General features: G+C 46.3%; 1 protein-coding gene across 2 annotated transcripts in view; it reads left to right on the top strand.

Annotated features, from left to right (window-relative positions):
- LOC126542376 (retinal guanylyl cyclase 1) overlaps window positions 1-24,626 on the top strand; it is a 218,172-nt gene that overhangs the window by 182,030 nt on the left and 11,516 nt on the right. For both annotated transcript variants that reach the window (XM_055077225.2, XM_050189429.3), the window contains exons 9-16: window positions 1,921-2,097; window positions 5,796-5,955; window positions 8,192-8,344; window positions 12,436-12,607; window positions 13,865-14,005; window positions 16,053-16,245; window positions 17,578-17,749; window positions 24,146-24,244. In XM_055077225.2, coding sequence (XP_054933200.1) covers window positions 1,921-2,097; window positions 5,796-5,955; window positions 8,192-8,344; window positions 12,436-12,607; window positions 13,865-14,005; window positions 16,053-16,245; window positions 17,578-17,749; window positions 24,146-24,244 — 1,267 coding nt within the window. The remainder of the gene's footprint in view (window positions 1-1,920; window positions 2,098-5,795; window positions 5,956-8,191; window positions 8,345-12,435; window positions 12,608-13,864; window positions 14,006-16,052; window positions 16,246-17,577; window positions 17,750-24,145; window positions 24,245-24,626) is intronic.

Below are 24,626 nucleotides of genomic sequence, written 5' to 3'. Positions count from 1 at the left end.
GAGACAGCGCAATAATCTTGAATGAAGTCGAACTTTCACACGAAATAGTCACCAACGCGTAGTAGTGGACATTTTACAGTAATACCTGTTTTGCAAGAAGAAAAGTTGTGAATGTGCTCGCGTGTGCGCATGCGAGTGTCTAATGGGCGGCAAGCTGCTGTGAGAAGTTTTACCCGAAGGACGTGAAACGATGATGAACATAAATAACTGAACGCTGGAAAGCCGCCGGTTGCGATTTTTCTACATTCTCACCCTTGCTTCTTATCACGCCTCTTTCCACGAGGGCTCGCTGGTCCTCGAGGGCTGAGCCGGACAGGGCTGAGAACATTGTAGCAACGTTGACAAAAAAATGAATCAAAAGTTTCTTGACCTTCATCACAGATTTTGTGGCTGCATGATGATTGTTGAGAAGAGAAGAGACTATTGAAGCGAAACTGATAGCTAAGCTTGGTGAACATTGTGTATCAAAAACATCAATCGTGCTATGAGAAAATGAACTTGATTTTAATGCGAGCGCATTATATGTCCAATGAAGCAGAAACTCCGGCGGGATCAAGCGATGGCACCAAAATCATCGTCATTATAATCATAAGTGACATCATCAGCGTCATGTATGGCGTCAGTAGTAATATAGAAGATAGTAAAGGGTATAAAAATGATAATTAGTAGTGATTATGGGTAATTAATGTAAATTAAAGTGAGATATAGTGAAGTAAAGTGAATTAAAGTTATAACAAGATAGAGTAAGGTGTCCTAAGGAGTAGTAAATTTAATTAATGGGAAGTAAAGTGAACGCGGGTGAATTAAAGTGGGAAAAGGTATACTAAAATGAAGTAGTCGATTAAAGTGGACTGAGGTAGGTTGACATTGATACAAATTAGAGCAAGGTAGATTAAGGTGGATTAATGCGGGTTAACACTGGTACAAATTAGAACAAGGCGGATTAAGGTGGATTAAGGTTCGCACAAATTAAAGCAAGGTGGAGTAGTGTGGATTAATGTAGAGTTGCGAAGGAGACGTGACAATGTATGACGTCACGTATCATGGACGTAACAGATTAATTAGAGAAGTCGTAATGCTTTCGCATTCAAATCACGTAAGGATGCTTATGTGGCTTACTTTTCTTTAATGAAGTGCGAAAGCGGTGAGCACGCGCGGCTGAATATATATAGGGGCTAGATTTACGTCAATAAAACGATAAGTTGAAAGTCACCGATACGTGTTTCAGTGTCTCATTTTGTGCTCCTTTCTTTTACCTGTTCTACGTATACACAGTTAAGAACAGTATCACCAGTATTGGTTACTAAAGAAAGAGAGAGATAGAGATAAAATTTTAATGATACAAAATGCAGAGAGGTTGGCCTCTCGCTGGGGGAAGGGGAAGAGGGAAAGAAAGAGGGAAGGAAGAGGCACATGATGGGTGACGATGACGAGAGGCGGAGGATGTAAAACTTATAATAAGCAATTAGGTCTACTCAAAGCCTACAGTTCAGTCCCGTACATCTTAAAGAATCAAGTAAGGCCTGCGTGGCCTGAAAACTCGATTTAGCATCTGGCCATATGGGCCTAAAATAACGCTCCTCCGACAATGGTCGGCTGTCGAGGGACGTAACGTAATTGCTCAGCTTTTGCCGCTCTTCCACGTACTGATGGTAGTCACGCTGCATATGGCCTATAGTCTCATTCACATTGCACAGCTCACAGTCTGGAGATTCGGTGCGTCGCATGAGGGTGTACGTACCCGCGCGTAAGCGCCACCCCCAGCCTAAGTGTGTGCGGGAAAAAAAAGAACGCTGTTCATGTGTCATTAGGTTTATTGGGCTTACAGTGATGAAGATCCCTAAAGTTTGCGAATGAAGTGGCCTGTCAGTGAGGTGATCGCTAAACTGAGAAAGCTGTTCATACCATCTGTCCGTCCAGATGTACGAGATACGCCACGAGAACGTCAATCCTTTCCTGGGTTGCCTGGCGGACCCGTCGCAGCCGGCGCTCGTGTGGGAGATGTGCACTCGAGGTTCGCTCACCGACGTGCTGGCCAGCGAAGACATCCGTCTCGACTGGACCTTCCGCCTGTCGCTCCTCAACGACCTTGTCAAGGTGCGCAAGCACCCCGTCAGTGAAACTAGCCATCGTAACCATGCCGCCTAACAGACAATGAATGTCGCAGTAGGTTGACGCTCTGTCATGGCGCCTCATGACATAACGATGCCTTGGCGTGCAGGACCGCAAGATCTGCGTAAACGTTGAATTTCGATAAGTGTGTGAACGTAGCCAGAAAAACCGCACAGCGTTATGTTGTTCACATATGCTATTACCGGTCGGAAATCGCAATACCGTACCGGACGTGCACAGTCTGCGGAAATATTCAGCTTCCTGGATTCCGCGGTCGTCCGTGTCTGAGGCTGACAGTGCGTCTGCGAGCAACGTAAAACATTTCTTTCAGCGGATAAAACCCTCCTTCCGTTGTCGCCTGCACATGAAGCACATTGTCGCTTTAAAACGCTGCTGATGCCGGTGTCTTTTGACGAGAGCAGACACCTAATGCCGAGCCATTCTATATATACACCGAATGCGCTTCGTTGCCATTACTGCTGCTGAGTAACATCTTCGTAGTCTATAGAGATTCATACAAGAGAGAGAGAGAGAGAGAGAGAGAGAGAAAGAGCTTTAAAAGATACACTTCGCTTCGGAGATTCTTCGTGTTCTTTGTCTCCCTACTAGCCTACCGTCACATCCACGTGACAATGCTGTCGGTTCGAAAGCTCTTTCTTTTACCCCGCAGGTTCAAGCCATCGATTTGGTTTCGTTCTGCCTGAACTTTCTTAATGGTACACTAATTCTTAGTGGCCGTTATGACTCGGGACGCGGGCTGTGTCGAGATTGGCTGGTATCGCGTTGCACTGAACCTGGGAAGTGCATCATGTGGTTTCCTTTACAGTGATACTGGCGGATCAGTTCTATTTTGACAATGCCGTCTTCGTCAGCCGTTGAGCCAGTCCACTTACACTTATTAGTTCGTCCAGCTGCTCGATTCTATAGTCTTCACATACGTGCCTCACCGTTTCAACAACAGTGTCTGTACTCTGTTTTCCTTCGCCCGTTTCCCGAACGCCTTTCTATTTGACAGTTTCCGCGTTGCTGCGGAGTTAACATAAGGAATGCACGACGAATGCAATGGCCATTTTTATGTACCATATACTAGTACGGGGATATGTACGAACGTCCTCAGTGATACATCATTACGGGTCCATGAATGGGTAATGAACAAAAGCCGTGCTACTTGTAGCGAAGAACCGCGTCACGTCAATTTGGCTTTGGTTTGTTTAGCTTTCCCTTTCGTTTGGCAGCAGTGAGCATAAAAACTTTGTTCAGTATTATATTTATTTGTCGTGTGGGCATATCGGCCGCTTTTCGAAAAAAAATCACTCTTGCATTTTCAGCATTTTTCTGCTGCACGTCTACGCAATATCAAGCTCTCATTTCCCTAATGTCAAAAACGCGCGTCCTTGCATTTCCGGTATCATTTCTCTCACTCGTGCCAGTGTAAATACCGCGGCATCAATCTTTTACCGATTCTCCCGTCCCGCAATTCGAGCTTTTCAACTCCTCGGCATTATTCAGAGCCCGGAGCCAAATGATAAAAAGCTCCTCGCTGAACTCGCCAATATCCGCTAGCTCTCTCCCCTCCTTTCTACTTATTCGCCTTCCATCTCAAATCTGTCCGCGAGCAACCTGAATAAATGAAGACATCCGTAAGTCGGCGCATCCCAAACCCTGACTTTCGGTTGTTTGTTTCCGCGACATCAGCTTGTGTGTGCGACGCCCGCTCAAAACAAGAATCACTCACCGTAAATCCCGATGCGATCACTCTCCACTCACCAGTGACGACGATCAAAAACGCGCGGCCGTTAAGTGTGCCGATCGCATCGTTGCTGCAACGCTGTCGTATATGTATTCACTAAAGGCAGCGAGCAGTACAGCCCTCGCCAGCCGAGTGAGCTTTTTTTTTCAATTTTCTTTGTTTCTCTTATACGGCCGGAACTCTTAGCTAACGCGCGGCCTTCTTTCACCTCGCCTCTTCCTAGCGGTGTGTACCGATGATCCTCGAGCGGACGTTACTACTCCGGAGAGATCATAAAAAGCCAAGTGCCGGTATTTCTCGCCGCGTGTTTTTATTGGGACAGTACCGGACAGCATTCTGTTTCTCTTTTTTGAGAACCTCTTTACTTCATTTCATTTTTTATTATATATATTTTTTTTATTTTTCGTTTCTTCTCTGTTCCATTGGGCCTTTGCTTTGGAACCAATAAGCCAAACTGCTGTCGCGACGTTACTCTCTCTGTTTCGGGGGGCGGCTTCGAGCTTTTAAGCGTCTGTCGTCGGCCGGCGAGCGAGCGACAGTCTTTAACCTTGCAGTGTCGACATCGATTCAGTCGCCAATGCCACTGAACGGGCACCACGGCTGTTGTCATTTCTCAGCTCTCTCTCTCCTTCTCTCTCTCTCGCTCAACGACTACGAGAACCAGAGCTCACGCGGCATTACGTACGGCGACAGCAACGGCGCCCTTTCGACAGGCGGCGTCGCGATGCCTTCGGCGTCGAGACGTACCAGCACTCCATTTCTTACTAGCCCAATGCTCGCTACAGGCATTCCTCTCTCTTCTTGTCTTTCGCCTTTATTCTTACCTTCCCTTTGCTTCATTGCATTCCTTTCCTCGCGTTTTGTTTTCGTTTATCTCCCTTCCCGTCGCTTACCGACGGTTTCTCGACTTGCATTCGGTCTTTATACTCTGCGGCAGCGCCGGCGGCGGAACCTTCCCTTCTTGCTCTTCCCCCTCCCTCCCTCAGTGTATCCGCCCATCATTTCTCTCGATTTCAGCGCGCGCTCCCCGAAGACCCTTATCATACTTTTAGAAGCTCGGGGAAGGCTTTCGCGTATCGTTCACATACGCCGTCTCACCGCTGACTTTAACGTGCGCGCGAATCCACTGCCCCTCGCGTCCATTCTCTTTCTTTTATCTCCTCTCTCTCTCTATTCCTATGCTTTGTTTCCTGGTTGTCCTCATTCACTTTCTTTCTCTTTTTTTATCCAAATCCACTCGTACACTCTTCCACTTGAGCTTCTTTCAGTGCGAGAGAAAAATAAAAGTTCTACGAGAACACATTACGCGCTTTCGCCTGCCTGGCCCTTGTTATTTATATATATATATATATATATATATATATATATATATATATATATATATATATATATATATATATATATATATATATATATTCCTTTTGTTTCTCGACACCGATCTTTCTCCCGACTTTCCCTGCGAGTCAAATAGTCCCCCGAGGCTCTGGAATGCCCGTCATTCAAGTTCCGCGAGATCGTGTACACTCGTCTATTTACCGTGCCGATGGAATGTGCCCTAAGGCAGGTTGGTTTGAAAAAACAAAACAAAAGGAAATGAGAACAAAAGAGGTGAATAGAACACCGCTTTCGGCACTCGACCCGCTTGGTGTCCCCTCCGATACATTCCAACGGCGAAGCCAGGAGCGATGTTATTCGATGCAATTTTCTTCCTTTTTTTCCCCTCCTTGTCGGGACTCAACACGTGAGAAAATGGAGCGCGCGAATGCGTCGTTGAAAGGATTGGGAGGGTCAGGTTTTCTGAGCGATATAGGTTTCTCTGCGCGGCATCGCTGCTTTGCTGTCTGAAGCTCTTCGGCTTTCTCGGCAAACATCGTCGTAGTAAACGTCCCCCCCCCTTCCCCACTATCTAAACGCGTCTGTATGTATGTCGCAGGGTATGAGGTACCTGCACAACTCGCCAATAAGACAACATGGTCACCTGACTTCACGTAACTGTGTCATCGACTCTCGCTGGGTGCTCAAGGTCACCGACTACGGCATGCCCGCCTTCCAGGATCTCCAGGCCATCGCAACGCTAGTGAGATCTGCCAAAGGTAAGCACATTAGTTGGTTTTACGGTACCCTCCATCCGTAAAACCAGTTTACACTGATTTGTGCCTACGCCTCAATTGTATTTTCATCCTTCGCTGCTTACGTTCAGCAAATATTAGTGGATGTTCCTTGTTCATTCGTTTTCCAAAACTGGCATAGTTTGCGACCTCGTGAAAATATCAAAATGTGTGTTTATAGGTAAAATGTAACGCGAACTTACTACGGAAATGGGCCAGACCATTGCTTTTTCTTTGAATTTGCAGTCTGCGATAAGTTCATAACATAAAGAAGCGTGCTTGCAGGAATTCATCATTTGTACCGTATTTCAGCCAGCTTGGATGTATGCGGAGCCTTCTACTTTAACTCGAAGCCTTCGTTATCAATGTTATAAATTTCCCTCTCGCGATCGCTCTAGCACGAATATAGCACAGAAATAATTTTTAAAAAAAAAGGGGGGGAGGGGGTTGGATGGGGCGTCGATTTTCGATTTTGGCCGCCGCCACTGCCGCAACCGCTGTGATAGACGAACTTGGCGATCGTCGTCCATATTTGAGCGCGACTGCCGCTTCGTCTTGTGTAATGGCGAGAAGTCGTCTTAGATGGCTGGATGGATATCGCCACCGAGGTACTCACAATATGACCTAGCGGAAAATTTGGCGCCACCGTCTATTGGAGTTTCCTAGCTGACTCTGTGCCACCGTGTGAATGCCGGAATGTGGATCTGCGAGGCGTGCCTCAAACTCGGCCTTGGTTTGAAACGATCATTTCCGCTATCGCTAACTTTCCTCAATTTAGCTGGTATAAGTCACCCGCAATATGCAGTTTACTATGTAGCTGCACTAACTTCGTGCTTTTTCCTGATTAAATCGACGCACAATGTTGCCGGCTTTCTTACTTTAATTGATTGCAGAAAGTGGGTGCCAAAGGACATCGGCACAAGGAATGTTACAGCACCTGCCCTAGTTTTTACATACGTATTTTTTTAAGGATGCTAGAATAACATAACATGTCGCATCCTATGTTAAACTATCTTCAGGCAAGCCCTGTGCATGAGTTATGCACGTCGTGACGGTGGTTACGTTTTCAGAGAGCAGTCTTCTCTACACCTATTTCCTTTTCCTAACTCATAGATCTCTCTTCTCAATTCTATAGGTCACTTTCTCTTTCCCTCCACACAAGGTAGCAAACCGACTTTATTTTAGTAAACACGTAAACACTCCCACTCTCTCCTCTGGTCGACTCTCTTTTGTCCAACGCATCCTGTTCTGTCGATTTTTATTTTATTTTGTGTCATGTGAGATGTGTGCACATTGAATGCACGGTCTGTGCGCGCGCTGTGCTGTCATGGTTAAAAAAACAACGCCAACTCCGAGCGTTAAGAAATTAAATATAAGGGGATTGACTTCTTACCTCGTCCAGCAGTTAATTTTGTTCTTCTTTGGTTGAGTGTCGAGAAGCAGGTATCGATAACAGTGCCTCGTTCTCAAGTCACGGCCCTTAAATTTTATCGGTGATCAAGTGTAAAGAATAGAGCGAACTTTGCCACGTTGAAGGTGGTAGTGCTTGAGCTGCGGGAAGCAAGACTTCGTAATCTTGAAAGAGTAGAGTAGACCACAGGGGCTCAAAGTGCTTTCATTTCCTGTCGTCGCATCAACGTTTGAACGGCAACCCCCCCCCCCTCTTTCTTCTTTTCTTTCTTTTTTTTTTTTTTTGTGAAGCCGCTTCCAGCCGCAGCCTGCCGTTATCGAGCCCGAAGAGGCTCACATACACGAGGCTTTATCTTAAACGGCGAATAGGGAGCACCATACAAACACAAACAAACGACGCAGCGAAGGGATGAAAGAAAACCCGAAATAGCCAAGTCACTAGGGAATGGCTTTATAGTACAGCTACAAAGAAATAAAGAAAAAAAATGAAGGCGGTGAACTAGAAGTGGGTTTCGAATCGCACGTTTCACGTGTCATTTACTGCTCTTCTCCGATATTTACGTCTGCGTTTTGTTTTCTTTTCTTTTCGCGCATTGTGACACAAAGAGAAAGAAGAAGCGAGGAAATGCGAAAGTGTCACCTCGCGAAATAACAGAGGGATAAGCAAAACACCGAGTACGAAGCAAGAAACACCGTAGTAGCACAAAGAGAACAAGATATTTTCGCTGAGGTAGAAGGTCGCGAGGTGGTGGGAGTCCGACCGAGACGAGCCTCAACGAGTCCCACGGGTTTTTACCTCCGGCGGTTGCAGACCTCCTGTGGACGGCGCCCGAGCTGCTGCGCGGAGACTGCTCGCTTCTGCGCCGCGGTACTCAGGTCGGCGACGTGTACAGCTTCGCCATCGTGATGCAGGAGGTGTTGCTCAGGGGAGACCCCTACTGCATGCTGCCCCTAACGGCCGAAGGTGAGTGCGCGCTGCATGCGCCAGTGAGCGAGCGTGCGTGCGTGCGTGAGTGAGTGGGCGAACCGCTCTGCCCATGTTTTGCTGCCGGATGCGTGCGTTAACCGCTTCCATGTGCGAACCCTCCCAGGACTCGCCGCGAATCTTACAATCGCTCGACAAAAGGTTTCATCCGTCCGTCCCGGCCCAGCATCCGAACTCGGTGTGTAAATTAAGCGGAGCCTTCGCGAGCGAGTCTCAGGGGAACGCTTAGGTACGCAAACGAGAAGGTGGAGCGTGTCGCCATAAATCCCGTCGTATAGTACCAGCTTCGTGGGTGGATCTGCAATCAGCCCTTGTACGACTCCCAGTACGTTTCTCTCTTTCTTTTTCTCCCCCATTCTTCCGTGAACGCTTACCTTTTTTATGCCACATAGAAAAGCAGACGTATAAAGGCCACCCGGTGTTAGTTTTATGCAAATCTAACCAATGGTTACAGCACTGCGTCAGTGAGTAATTTTTTTTTTCTGGAGATGACATTTACGTGCCAATAAGCGCTGTACGCTCAAAATAGAAAACTGGGCGAGTCGTCTCAGTGGCGCTGTCGCTCTAGGCTCGTTCCTCACAAACAAGCGGCAAGCTGAGCTGGAAAATAAAACAGTTCCAAACAAAATTGTAAGTTCCAGCTACCTACCAGAAAACTAAAGAAAAACGCACACTTACTTTTTGTCACTCCAGCAGTACCAGCTTCGTTACAAAGTTGTAAATTGAATAGCCTTCTGCGCCTCGTTCTCGCCATTTTTGTGGTCGGTGGTTGGTGGTCCGACTTCCGGCGCCAATATGATTACGATCAACATTTATTTACTAGAGATGCCTCATTCGCCTAAAGGGCAGAGGATATGGCGATGTAAAGGGCGCGCTGTATTTTGGAGAGGTGCGGTTCAAGCATTACGAGGGTTCTTCACTGCACTCTTACACTCGCCGCGACAGACATTAGGGCGAGTAGCCGATAAGCGAGGAGCCGTGACAGCCTGCTCATTAGTGAACAAAAATCAGTCAATAATCTTTGCTTTTCTGCTTGTTGTTTTCGAGGCCATTCTTGCAATGTCAGTCTTGCGGGAGGTCGCCGCTAAATGCTGAAGTAATTTACTCAGTTTTATGAGAGCCGGTCACTTTACTGAGATATATGTCCACAATTTTCCACCTTTCTGCTGTAGGTATCCCAGACTGGGCGCGCAGGGAGTTCTGGAAGCGCTGCCCACGTAATGTTACGCGCATCGTTTGCTTTATTCAGGCTAGTGGGTCTTCCGCCTATGCGAGGCGTTATCCGACGAGGCGCTTCTGTCGGCGACAGGTCTCTGACGGGCCGTCACTTGCTGTACAAGTGCGCGACGACAGACTGGATGCCTCAGTACTTTCGGCCATCAAAGCGAGGCGCTTTACGTCACGACAGCGGCAAGCAAGACGTCGGCAGCGCGCTCAGCGGCTCGGCGTTCTTTGGCCGCCCAGTTCCGGAATCAAAGCGTAGCAAAGCGAAAAAAAAAATCGGGCAAGCTCGCACTCGGTCGCGCGAGGCTTGAAATAGCGAAGCTGGTCGATTAGAGGCTATTCCGGCTACTGCTAGGTTGTAACTAGTGCACTCTAGTTGTAACTTGGCTGCTGCTAGATTGAAACTTGGCTTCAAGTAGTTTTCACCAGTTATTAGCCCCTATGATCGACCAGCTCGCGCTACCGAATGTGAGCTTGCCCGTTTATTGAGCGACGTAGACTCATCAACGTGAATGCCAGAAGCCTTTTATTCAGCCAAACCAGAAGTGTCTAGTAGAAGTCGTCATCACACCCCGCTTGCCGCGTAAGACCGTTTCTCGACAGGTCCTACACAGCCGCATCTAGTCGTTGGCCTCCGGGAAGATGTCTGGGAGCACACACATGTCTTGTGCACGTTTCTCGACAGACTGAGCCGTGTTGAGCTTCGATAGGTTCGAGTCAAACCACAGTCGATCACACACTCGGCAGGAATGCCCGAACTCCAACGAGAGGAACTCACGTTGATACCGAACTTTGGCACCTCCGGTTGAAGCGCGAGCTCGGCGTCGCTCGTACTCGGCCTCCCGCACTGCGAGGTCTTGGCGTAATCGTCGATGCTCCGCAGCAATCCTGGCTCTCTCTCGACTGGCCTATTCTTGGTCTTCGCGTGGTCGCCACCTCTTGGCTTCGGCTTTCCTGGCCAAGTAGGCCAGATCGTCCCGTCGTTGCTGTTGTTTCTCCCGCATCGCAGCCAGTTTAGCCTCGCGATGAGCAGCCTCTTCTTCGGCATACGAACTTTTCTAGGCCGCCCCATGGCGTTAACTGACCGAGCGCCACCGAGCACGCACCAAGGTAAATACACCTGGTAGCGAAGCTTCCATAGGAGCCCGTACCTTCATAACATGGCGGTTTACCGGCGGTTCATGGGGCTTAGCGCCATCTGTATGTGGAGGGAACACTTCCGGCGGAAGAAAAAATAATGTGACGCCATATCTGTTCAAAACAGAAGTGACGTCATTTTGTTTTCGAAGGCGCGAAATTTGTTTTGTTGGCCTGCCTTTAGAGCTATATGTTCAAATGCCCCGCCATTCGACTTGATGGGCGTTTCGAGCTTTCAGGGCGGAAAGCGATGCAGGAAAAGGTCAGCCGTACGGTTGCCGAAATCGCACCCCTGCACAGAACATACTTTCTTTGGAGGCCGACGAAAGCTTTAGGTGCAGAGTGCTGATCCTATCGTCGGATGCCAAGCTCGTCGCCCAGCGCAGTCGCACGAAAACAACTACACAATTATCTGACGGTTGTAACTCACTACTTTTGACTGAACAGGTTAAGAAGCGATGAAGCAACCCGCGTCACCAAATTCAGACAAACTTCGACAAGCAAAAAAAGCACAACGTGTGAGGGGGGCGTATCTCAACAGGTGAACTTTACGAGCGCGCCTTTCTGCACATTTCAAGAGGTGCATTGCATTGCAAGTGATAGCGGCGTCAACGCCCCCTGTAACGATGGGAGCTGAAAAGAAGTGTATTTATTATAATAATAAAACTAAATAAACTTGTATTTTCTTAAACCATCACGAATATATAAAGTTGACGAGGAATTTTGTTTTCGTTAAATAAATCTAACTGTGCCTCGCTTGAATTTAAAAAACGCTTTTTTCTTTCCCAATGTTTGTTCCCTCCAAACATAGTCGCGCTTCAATCGCTGCTCCGATAACCACCCTTGCTGATGTCGGTGACAATTTGTACTGAGCCGCTTTTCCCCCGAAGCTTCGCGACCTATTTGGATCGACCTTGCACACGCTTTCATATCCTTTCCAAGGTCAAGCGCATGCCTGACCGTTATCACGGCGCATGCGCAGATTTCGGCGCGGCGGCGACACCGGCTGCGGGCAGCGTCTCCGTCGGTGGAGTTTTGGGATGCGCGGTCCATTTTACGCCGAGCAAGAACAGCTTCGCTGTTAAAAATGTCGGCAAATACCTCAACAACGGCTTGCTCCTGTTACAATCGCGTAAACTTGTCTGGCCTTCCGCGTCAACCATCTGCAATACTATCATTCCCACGTGTGCCTTGAAGCCAGTAATCAAGCGTTAATGAGCCAACGTTAGTTATTTACTTCAAAATTTAAACTTTGGGGTTGTACGTGTCGAAACCACGATCTCATTACGAGTCACGCCGCGCGCGTGCTCAGGAGCTCTGGATTAATTTTGACCATCGGAATTCCTTAACGTGCACCCATTGCACGGTACACAAGCGTATTTCTTTCTCTTTTACTCTTATTTCTGCCCTTATCGACAGTAACTGCCGGGATCGAACCCGCCACCTCGAGCTCAGCAGCGCAACGCCGTATCCACTGGGCCACTGAGACGGGTTTATTTAATCGTATCAAGCTCAACGCGGCGGCTGTGCACTCATCTAATGTCCCCCTGACGCAGGGGACTACTGAAGAAGGAATCTTCATAGCACTTATTTTTCTAATTTCGTTTCATTAAAGAAATAAACCAGTAGAATATTTGTACATGTTCACTGCTGACATAGATTACTGACTTCAAATCACTGCTTCCGTCGCCGCGCTGCCTTCCTTGCAGAAATCATAGAGAAGTTGAAGCACCCGCCGCCTCTCATCAGGCCATCCGTGTCTAAGCAAACAGCCCCACCCGAAGCTCTGCACATCATGCGTCAGTGCTGGGCCGAGTCTCCTGACATGCGGCCTGACTTTGACGTCATCGCGGACCGCTTCAAGTCTCTGTATCACGGAAGGTGCGTCAACTCAGCGTGCAGCTTTCAACGGCGCACAAGTTCTGCCTCAAACAAAGTGTAGCTGTCAAAAACACAAGTGTCAGTTAAAGATGTGGGACACACCATAAACCAGCGCTCAAACAACCCATTAAAATGACGTGTCAACTGTTATAGCTAACAAGCAGCGAAGTATTACAGAAGCGTCATTTCATTCTTACATTTAAGAACACGTAGGTTATGAGCTGAGCAAGATTGCCAAGGGAGAAACTACTTAACCTTTAAAAATATTCTGCGAGACAGGAGCTGGAAAATTTGTGGTATTTTAATTTGTAGAGGCAAAACGTTAATGTTGAGGTAATACTATGCACGCGCCTTTAAAACCAAGCTCAATTTACCCCGCATCATTGATAGACTTTTTTCGTAACTGGAAGTATCAACGCTCGCATTTTATTTGGCACTCATATCATATATAACTATTAAAATACATAAAGTTAAGGTAAATACAATTGAATATTTCTGAACTGTTGCATTGAACGAGAAGTATCATACAGGTATGCACTGACGGATACCAAGCTTTAGTTAACTAGGGACAACAGAAGCTTCAACAGATTCAAAATCTTCAACCACTGTGACTTCAACCTGCACACCGCTGCAATATGGTGACATACTGTTCATGTCATGTTCCTCAAAGCCTGACTGAAGGTGCGAAAACTGACTGGTCAGTGTTCTACGCTGCGTTAAATTAGGAGTTGGGTTTACAAAAATTAATTACGCTAAAACACTTCGTGAGGGAAAATGTCAGCCAACCGCAATGTTATACCGATTCTTACAAGCGTGGCAAGTCGCAATAGACCCTCTCCTCAGAGAGTAGCCCTTAATAATATTGTTATGGGGATGTTGGGGGTATAGATAGACACTCCACCAATATGTTACGGGGATTTTGGGGGTATAGACATACTGTATTTACAATGTATACACAAGCAGAGTCAATGGGGTTAAGATGGCTGACTAGTAACAACACGCTGCGTCTCGCGATTTCCTTCTTCCTAGCTCTCATGTTATCATTCCCTAACAATATTATTAGCGAAGGCGACCACCTAATGGCAAGTGGTGCTTATGAACAAAAATCTTTGTGAATTCGGCCCCTGATTCTTTCTTCCTCTTTCGCTGAATTGTTCTCGAGTGCATATGCGTCTAGATGTAGGTGACATTCCATTCTAAGGCACTCACAGCACTCAAGCCACTCCACCCTAATGACACTTACAATTGCGTTTGCAGGAAAGCAAACATCGTCGAAACCATGTTTCAAATGCTGGAAAAGTACTCCAACAACCTCGAGGACCTCATCAGAGAGCGAACAGTGCAGCTGGATGAAGAGAAGAAAAAGACCGAGCAACTTCTCAACAGAATGCTGCCGAGGTATTCCACGGTTCCTCAGCTGAGCTCATTACATCCTTTCGCTACATTTTGTAAAGAAACATTGGTTTCCAGGATCCATCTGCTTTTACCGTAAGTGAGGCCACCAATGTAATATGCACGACACATACACGTCTTCTGAAAATGGTGGACGAAGTGTAAGAATGCGGGCGGTTTTGATGTGCCATGCATGCTTTCAAGTCTTAAACCCTTTAACAAGAGTTGCGTTATGAAAGGAGATGGAAGAATAAAAATGCTCACAGTTGTCTACAACGTAGCAAATCCCTTTTTTTTATTGAAATGAATATTAGGAGAGGTTGGCGCCTTTATGGTGGCACCGGCTACTCCTTGTCACTTGGCAAAGGAAACAAATTTGCGTAAATTTGCGTATCGACACAATATATGGCACTTAGTAGAACACTGGATGAATAAAAAATATACAATCCAACAGTACATGAGTCGCAAAGTTCTGTGCATTAGTTCAGTCCACGTACGCATATATTGGGATACTTTCATCTAAGCACCGATGTGCCTTCATATCGCAAGCCTCTCGTGAAAGCGTTTTTGAAAACAATTCGACTATTACATCATTCACGTCATCACTGTTTTCCATGTAGGGCGAGTGTTCTGTCTGGATTTGTGATTAAGCGCCTATCTCAATGGCGAACAGTGTGATATTCACTACCGCTTGACTGCTGCTAACAATGTTCATTCTTCACTTCATGTAGGGAGGCTGTTTGGGTAAAGAAACGCGGAAATCGCCTTACAGTGAGACAGTGATCTAAACGGCTGCTTGGTCTCATCTGCGCCAGGAAACATTGTAGAGTGAAATGCTGCGTGCACACGTACTCGTAAACGCTAATCTGGTCCGCATCGATAGGCAGTAATGAGACAGCGACGGAACGGTACGGTGTCGTTTTTGGGTGCAAAAAATAACCTTGAGATACACTTTGCGCAGGACGAGCTCGGTTCGCGGTGTGTAATGTGTGCTATAGGAGTTGCTTCCTGTCGGATGTGTATGCGTTCTTGGAACACCACAAGTTTACGTTGAGCGAGACACTTCCGGGTGAAAAGTGTGTCTAATTTGGTCGCATAATGTTGCTGAACAAAAACAGCATTCCGCGCAAACACTAATAAAAGCTTCGCTCAAGCAGATTACTAAAGCGCGTCTGATCCCCATAACTCTATTTTTTTTTTCTTTGAGTTAGCACAAACTCGTTGGCCGCATTGAACCACTGCACGGTGACAACTGCTCTCCAGTGGCCTATTTCAAAGCATAAATACTGTGAGCGTAATTTCTCAGGACTAACGTGTTTTCTCTTGTTTGCGAAAGGCGCGTAGGGTCACGTCTCCTGCTGGAACTGCACCTCTGTCATTAGTTCAAATGCGGCGCGAGGTGCACGCCGTGAATGCAGGGTTAAGCAGGAGACATATGGTATACGATAGAGATATGCTTGCTTCCATTGATGTAACATCAATGGAAGCAAGTCCACGTTGAAATTGTTAGAAATTTGATAAGTGTGGTTGTTGCTATGATTATCCCTGCATCCGATCACGCTCGGAATTGTAACATGCATATGCTGCTTTCTGCTGCTCAGCCCGAAGGCAGAGCTTTTGATTCCAGTCCAAGACGGTCGCGTTTTCGTGGTGACTCAGTGCAAAGACGACCGCGCAGTGACAATGAGCCCGTCTAGAAGGACTCTAACTGGTCTAAGTTAATGAAGACTTGTAATCACGTTATACATCAGTGTGAAGCATGTTCAACGTTAAAGCTGTTCATTGCTGCCACAGAAGGGGGCATGCAAGCGGCTCAGTACGGTAACTCTCATGCGGCTGCTCCCTGGAAAAGGATCAAGGAAAAGTGAACTTGAACTGAACAGAATTGAATGACTGAGGTGTCGACTTAGTCGTGTCTCATACGTGTGCGGTTGGTGTAGCCTTGGTGCATTCGGAGGAATCAAGTAATTGCCTTAATATCGATACTCTTAACTATCCAATTGTCTTATTAAAAGTAAATGAGAAATTATTTCATTGCACTCCGGCTTTTCAGCTCCGTAGCAGAGACTCTCAAGGCCGGCCTGCCCGTGGTGCCAGAGAAGTTCGAGGAAGTGACCGTTTACTTCAGCGATATCGTCGGCTTCACGACAATATCAGCATACAGCGAACCAATGGAGATCGTAGACTTTCTGAACGACCTCTACACGGCTTTCGATTCGACTATCAATCACTACAACGTCTACAAGGTATGACTACGTTTATAGTGTTCACAGAGCCTCAAATAGTGTGCATGTAGCAGAACCTTGCAATATGTTGACCAGGTTTTTTTTTTCTTTTAGTTTTAGCTTAGGCGACATTTTCCTGTTGACTGTAAATGCATACTCGCTTACGTGTACAATGAAAAAATAGTCTCAATGCTGATTAAGCTTTGTCGCTACGGCATCTAGCTTCAAAGTGAGCATTCGTCTTCTGTCGCTCAAAAAAGAAGAAAAGACGCAGTGCAGCTGTCGGTTTCTGTCTACGTACCCCAACTCCTCGTAAATTGCAGTCACCCATGCCTTCTGGGTTTTGCAAATTTTTGCTGTCTACGGAGTTCTTGTGAACGCATCCGCTTCGGACGTCGCTGGTCTTCAATGATTCCGAGGACCATACTTTCGAGCCTAAAGGAAGGAAGAATTTCACCATGGAAACACGTTGGAGTTGCATTGCTTGCGCTTTTGACGCGTTCCAGCTTCTATCGCCGACAGAATTATTGCCGATAAACGTTTAGAATGGCAGAGAAATGGTGCAACGTCACCTCGTCGTTATTCTTCGGAATCCCTGGACGCTTCCAATTTAGCCACAATAGTAAATTTCTTCGTGCCACGCAGTTAAATGCTATTTTTAAGAGTGAAATAAAACACATAATCATGCGTAATTAATACTGACTGCTCCTATCCCGCACCCTATCCGAAGCAACCTTGAGTAAATTACAAATTGCACACCGTGAAGCAGGCGCAAGCGCAGATGCAGTTGGTACTATCTGTGGACGTGCAGCGGAATTAGTAGACAACCACGCGAGCACGAACTCTAGCACAGTTCAGTCAAGCTCCAAGAAGCCTCTTGCTCTGAGTTGAACAGTAACGACAAACTGTCTCTGTCTCTCTTTTAGTGCGTTGGCATTAGAAGTGTCAAAGTGAAATAAGTTTGTGTGTGAAGTCGGTCCCGTGGTATAGTCGTAGAGAGGGGCTTAAATCGTAGATCTGGCGCTTCAGAGAGTTGGGACGTAATGTTAATGCATTTTTTCTCGCGCATTTACCACTAAATCGTCATTGAATGCCCGGAACCTCGCGCCCCCTGTTTCCGTTATGAATGCTATAGCAGTCTAAAATGTCTAGCCCAGAAAAAAAAAATATTGCGGGTTTTCCGACGACATGATTTATGATGCTGCCGGGGAGTAACTATAGGAATGAACACCGGAAAGCTTTACAATAAAATCACCGTTCCTATCTTAGTGACACACGGTATCCGCCGTCTGCGAACGCGATGTCCACACGCACACGCTATTCTGTTCCTGTGGCTGCCATGTGTCGTTGCAGGTGGAGACCATCGGTGACGCGTACATGGTGGTGGGCGGCCTCCCCGAGCGCACCCGGGACCACGCCGAACAGGTGGCCACCATGGCGCTGGACCTGCTGCACCACTGCGGCCGCTTTCGCATCCGACACATGCCCAACGTGCCTCTCATGCTGCGCATCGGACTGCACACAGGTGCGTGGCAGGGCGGACTCGCTCGTCCGCTTTTCATTTAATTGGCTACGCGTGGACGAAAACGACAGCTCGCTACAGCTCCTGTGCAACATCTTCTCCGGAGAACACTAAACAGTCTCGGCTCAAGACCATCTTCAGAAACAAAGATCCTTGGTCCGTGACCAGTGCGCGCAGAAAGCAACGAGAGTATTAGTGCAGTACCTCCAGTCGACAGGCCTCTGCGCGACCGCTTGTAGATATGTTGCGCATCTGCACGTGTTCGTGTAAATATACTGCTTTCTCTGCCCTTCTTTCTCTCTTGTTCATCCCCCGTACTTACTCCAGTGAAGGATAGCTAACTGGAGGTGCGTCAGGTTGACTTCGTCGCCTTTCTTCTTATTGTGCTAATAAGACAGGACATCCTTCTTCGATGGCGCGTACCCACTGCGGGGGATTGGCCAAGATATGGATGGTATTAAGAAGATGTTGGTATTACAAAAACTGGTATAAGTGTTAGGTGGAAACGGATTAAAATAATGTATGAAGAGTTTAACAGAATCGTCTTGAAACAACTATGAACTAACTCTTCCATGGCTGAGCAGACATCCCTTTGGTAGGTTCCAAGAGAGGAGGCTCCGAGAGAAAAGATATCTAAAATGGAAAAATTTAAACCAACTTATGTGAACGTTGGTTCTAAAATGTTTTTTTTTTTTTTTCTTAAGGAAGGAACAACGGCGGCAGAATTAAAAAAAAGGATCTACAGTCTCATTTACTGCACAGAATGGGCACAGAGCAGAGGGTGCCAGACCAACCCTGTGACGATAAAATTTAATACTGGTGTTCGACAGCTTAACCGGGGAAAAATTACTTCAGCTTTTCTGGTTTGAAAGGAATTTTTGTGCCAAGGGAATAGCAGGTGTCGATATTTTGAAAAATTTGCCATCGCCGCATTCAAAACGTCTTGCGCAATTGCATATCTCCTGAATCTAGTAGTAGGTTATTATTATTATTATTATTATTATTATTATTATTATTATTATTATTATTATTCCTCTTCTTCTGTCTCTCTGCCGCTCTCCCTCGCGCCATGGTATCACACATTGATGTCACCGTATCAATCTTGGAACATGTGTACTGCTCACCATCTTATGGACACGATGTTCTACTTCAAAGAGTACCCGGCTACATTGAATTATCGTGGAACAACCAGGCAAATGAAAGAGCAAAACTGGCTCATGTACACAGCGACAGTTGCATTATTCATCTGTTCAGCCATCACATCAGGCACATGTTGAAGCATTTTTTAACGAAAATATCTGTGACAACATTGTTCCACGATGCAGCAAAAATATAGACTCTGCATACAGCGGACCTTGAACGAAACTTCAGACTTACTGTTAGATTACAAGGAGGCGTGGAAATCATTTCAACGGCTTTCTCTCTCTTATTTTTCTCTCTCTCGTCTAGTCTCTTTTTTTTTTAATGTACGTTTAGTTACCGTTTTGGGATAAGGCTCTTCAATATTCAAAACTTCCCATACTGTTAAGAAACAACAACAACCGGTAAGCTGTGGATTTCACCAACCACTTCCAGTGTAAAATTGGGCCGGTTAAATCTTTATCATGCGTTTGCCGTGGACCAGATAAAGGCACCTGGCATGTCCTTTTTATCTTGTTCACTTTATCAACAAAGGCGACGACGTGCGTCCAAGTTAGAGGATTGGGGCAACGTAAATTAGGTTTTGAGGCTCTTTTGAGACCCATTACCTTCTCCAGACATTACTAGGAGGATATTATTTTCCGTGCGGGTTCTCTTTTTTTTTCTTTGTGTCTGTGTGTGTGTGCGTTTGTAGGGGGGTCATTTTTTTTATGTTCCAGGCAACTTAGACCGTTTCAATACTCGCCATGGAAGGCAATCTAGACGGCTAAACGGACAGCGGCCATCTTAAATCCCGTTCCTATTCTGACGAAGACGCCAAAGAAGACAGCTTCGCGAACACAACATAGAAGTAAAAATCGCAAACGATGCATTCCACGTTGCGGTCCAGGTGACTGAGCAGGAATATTGAAAAAAACTCGATGGGAAGGTCGTCTGCGAACAAGAAAACGTAGTCACGCTTTCCCGGGCGCTTAACGTAAGTTGTGTTTTTCATAGCTCCGCACACAGAAAGAGTTAAAATACAGTAATAATATGCGCTTTTATAACCTTTTTCTTCTCGCTGCGAGATGGCTTCACGTCGCAGAGGCGCGTTTCCATCGTCTTTCAGACAGTTCCAAACGGGCCCTATTGGGCTCGATGCTGTCTTGACTGTTTCCTTAGCTGTCTACAGTCTACGTACACTGTATCCGATGCTGGCCCTAATTGGAACACACCCTTAGTCTGAAAGTACTAACCGTGAATTCCTAATGTCGTTCCACACAAGATGCGCTGAGTATGCGAAACATTTTGGAAGATATATCTCACTTAGTTGGTGGAACGTATGTGGAACGAGATAAAACTGATCCACTTACTCGGGCAAAAATATTCTGGTGCTGTGATCCGGTTTTGGGGTTCGCAGTTCGGATTAAGGCGTTATTATGAGGGTCGCTTGCGTGTCCCATCGTTTTGCCTGGGCGCCTAAAACATGGTCTCTGGCTTTCGCTGTATCGGGACGTCGTACTAAGCTGGCTAAGCGGACCCTTGCCCTCATCCGTATCTATCGCCGAGAGCTGCTTGTTGGTGAGGAGATGAGATGGAGAGGTTGAAGGAAACGAGAAACTGGTCTATTTTACATAATTACACAACTGGCTCCAGATATGGGAACACACTCTATGTAGGAATTATTTATTATTATTATTTATCATAATTATTTATTATTTATTATTACTTATATTATTTATTTATATTTATTTATTTAGATATTATTTCATCCTACCCTTTCCGACATCGAAAGCTCGTTCCTTGTGATAATGGTAACCCTTGACTATTTCAAAGTTATCTCTTTCTTCTTTTTTTTTAAGTCTAAGTGCCCTTCCAAGCGTAATTATTCCGGCCTGACGAAAAGAGCACAGAAAACAAGGATAACGAAGGGCAAAGTTTATTTATGTTCACGCTTTGTCTTAGTAAGATGAAACCTTTATTACGAAACACAGTTTCAGCGCTCAGACAACGCAGATATATCCTGTCACCGCCTGTAATATCATGCCCTTCTCTCTCTCTCTCTCTCTCTCTCTCTCTCTCTCTCTAAAGGTTACACAAACTTTTTCTCCGTCAGTATATGTACGCGAAAATTGTTCCTATTTTTGCTACCGTATTCGCAGTTGCGGCAAAGCAAAGAGAAGCAAACCGCTGCGTCGATCGACTTTTCGCGGTGCGCTTAAACGAGGCCCCGAAGCGCGCCGACGCCAGTGACAGAAATATCTCTCGGCGCACACACGCTAGTTTCGCCACTTCTGTAGCCGCGATCCCGCGTCGTAGCTCGTGAGCACGCTTGCGTAACGCGACGTCAGCACGGGCATGGCGCGCAGCGTACGGACGCCGCTCAGCGCGCCAGACGCTCGCCGTCGCGGCTACGCCCGACGTCGCGTGTCCTCCCACGCAGGCCACGAGCTCCATCGTTTCTCGCCCTCGAGAGTAATTTGCCCGGCGTTAAGCCTTCGTCGCGTCGCTGCAGTCCTAAGCGATTGGGACAACGCAAAGACACGTGCACGTGTTTACGCGTAAAGAGTGGGACGGAGTTGCGTCAGAGGCTGCTTAGTCCCGATTTGCCCTTCACGGGGACACAGTGTGCGGTGCGCGCGCGCGCGCGTAGGAGGATCGGGCGCTCGGGATGAACCACGCTTGAGAATTTTTTTTAATGCGAGAAAAGCAAGCGAGGAGCTTTGTCTCTGGCCTGGTAGTCTGGGTAAGGGAAAGGGAGAAGGCAAGTGAGAGAGATAGAGTGCGTGCGTGCGTGCGTGCGTGCGTGCGTGCGTGCGTGCGTGCGTGCGTGCGTGTGTGTGTGCGTGCGTGCGTGCGTGCGTGTGTGTGTGTGTGTGTGTGTGTGTGTGTGTGTGTGTGTGTGTGTGTGTGTGTGTGTGTGTGTGTGTGTGTGTGTGTGTGTGTGTGTGTGTGCGTGCGCGTGCGTGTGCGTGCGTGTGCGTGTGCGTGTGCGTGTGCGTGTGCGTGTATGTGTGTGTGTGACGAGAATGCACAGTGAACTTTGTAGACGTGCTATGTACATACATGTGCGCACACACACGTCACCCACGCCAAGATGCGCAGTCGTCTATCGCGTACGGCGGCCGCATTTCGATGGGGGCGAAATGCGAAAACACCCGTGTACTTAGATTTAGGCGCACGTTAAGGAACCCCAGGTGGTCCAAATTTCCGGAGTCCCCCGCTACGGCGTGCCTCATAATCAGAAAGTGGTTTTGGCACGTAAAACCCCATAATTTAATCTTAATTTAATTTTTTATCGCGTAGTCTTCTATCGGACACTCAGAAATGAGAACGTCAAGAAGCGGCAGCTCTTCGAGACAAGTAAAAATGCGTTGCGCAAGATAAACGGTTCGGGGGCGTGTTTGTACAGCTACGACGAATGTAAATGAGTACTGTAAACCTGATGTTAATTATTCGTGAAACCTCGTGCGGAAAGTGTTTTTTTTTTTTTTTTGCGTCATGTTTTATGTTTAAAAGTAACAGCCGCGCATATGTAAACTGCGACGTCTTACTTCTGAGCTTAAAATTAATTAATTAATTAATTAATTGCTTTAAAAGTGCCACTATGTGAAGAAGTTCCCCAGTCAAAGGTTCCACTCGCGAACACCTCTAGGCACCTATGTAGTTCACTTATGTAGGTCGGGCTGAATCTTGGAGAGAATGACCCGGTCAAGTTCGGTGAGGTGTGGTCAATGCAGTGCTAAAAATAGCAGGAAAAAGAGTTCCTGCCTTAGCATGCCATCTCGTTTCATCGGTCGTGCCGATCTTGTAAAAACTGAGAACCTGCATAAGAGCAATTTCTTGTTGGGGAGAAACAATGTAGCTATGCGAAGTTATTTTGGGGCAATTTTACGTACACTCGGTAACCTTCAAAAGGGGACACATATTCCATTTACGGGTAACGAGTGCTAGCTACCCATGAGATGTAGCACAATTCTACTAATCGAGCAAGATTACTCTCCAAGGCAAACCTTATTTGCACAAAAAAATGAAAGCGAATACCTGAATAATTAAAAAAAAATTCTAATCAAGTTTTACATTAAGTAAATTGATCGAATTTTGCAGTTTACGAATTGTAACCGGGGACCTTTCAAGTCATATCCACTTGGAACGAATTCTGAAGATGACACCAGTTTCGATATATGCGTTCCCAATGTTTGCGACAGAATGCATTGATGTTCCAATAACTTTTGAGCTTCAATGCATAAAAAGGCGTTTTGTCAGAAAAGTAAGTGGAACAAGAGCGCATTTTTATGACAAGTTTCCAAGTGGAAGTGACCTGTGAAATCACTGGCTTTAATTCGTGCATTGCAATATGTGCGCTAAAGTAGTTAGTAGACAGGTTAATTAGTGAAATTTTATCATTTTATCAATTGTGCGCACTGATTGCCAGTTTAAAGAGTGCACACTTTTTCGAGTGTTCTTACTCAATAAATAGATTTCTGCTAAATGCCAGAGGCGACTTTTAAAAAATTCTGTTAGCGTTAAAATAAGACACCGGTACGTATCACCTGGCGCTAGGCCCAGAAGCTGTGCATACGTTTATGGAGCCCCTATAATTTTTACAAACATTTTTCTTTATTAACAAACACTCTAAAAATAACCAGAACAACTAATCCAACGCGGCTACTGAAGGTAAACTGTGCTAGTCCTCTCTACATTGTGAGACTATGCGCCTTAATAAGTACTACCGCATTAAGAGTGCAAGGCTTGGACAGTACCACATCGTTGCTATTAATTACAGTAGCTTTTGTACATTGTATCTCCAAAGAAGAGGGAGAAAAAGATCAACTTGGTAACTAGAGAGGTTAGCCGAGTGACGTGTTTGGCCAGCACCGGGTGAAATAGACGATTAATTAGGGTTAAAATAAATACATTAGGAGAAGATAAACGCACACGCCCAAACGCACACGCACGCAAACTATGCTAGCGGCACAAGCTAGAGAGATAAATAATTTGTTAGAAACTCAGAGAGGTCGACCCGGACTGTATACTCTCTGCTGCTCCCCAGCACAAGGGAAAAGGGAAGAGGGACAAAAAAAAAAGTTAGTTATTTACATAGTCTGATTGGATTGCACTTAACGGTGTTGTATGCTAAAACACTTTTCTCTTCTTTCATCAAAATCAGTGAAAACACTTGTAGATGTATCATGACGATGAAGCATGTGATTTGCATATATACAATGAAAATCCAGCCTCGCCGCCGACGCTGGCATTTCTTTCTTCTCCCTTGTTCAGGGGCTGTTGTCGCTGGAGTGGTGGGTCTTACCATGCCGCGGTACTGCCTGTTCGGAGACACCGTCAACACAGCGTCCAGGATGGAGTCGACGGGAAGAGGTACGCTGTCGTACGACGTCACTGAAAGTCAGCCATTAATCATTTAGGCTGCGTGGCACTGACAAGCTGCATATCTGAAAACACAGCGGGTATGTCGTGACGCAAATTACAAGCTACAAGAGCGGATTGACGCACTAAATGAATGCTGAAGAGAAACGCTAAAGTGATCTATTCGGCGTCGCGTGTTAGCAAGCAAAACAAAACCGATCGTTCTTTCTTTCTTTTGTTTAATTTCACACCAGAACAGTGCCAAAATAGCGCCATTTATGCCGTCATAATGTTATCTGAAAGTTCGAGGTGTTTTCACTTATTTCCGTCCGTTTCTTTTTCTCCAGAGAACGCCCGCGGAAGTTGCCGGATGAGGCTTTTGTTCACTGTCGAG

The sequence above is a fragment of the Dermacentor andersoni genome, chromosome 2, assembly GCF_023375885.2.
Source record: "Dermacentor andersoni chromosome 2, qqDerAnde1_hic_scaffold, whole genome shotgun sequence".
Lineage (NCBI taxonomy): Eukaryota > Metazoa > Arthropoda > Arachnida > Ixodida > Ixodidae > Dermacentor > Dermacentor andersoni.
The sequence above is the reverse complement of the archived record's forward strand: the minus strand, read 5'-3'. Positions and strand labels throughout refer to the sequence as shown.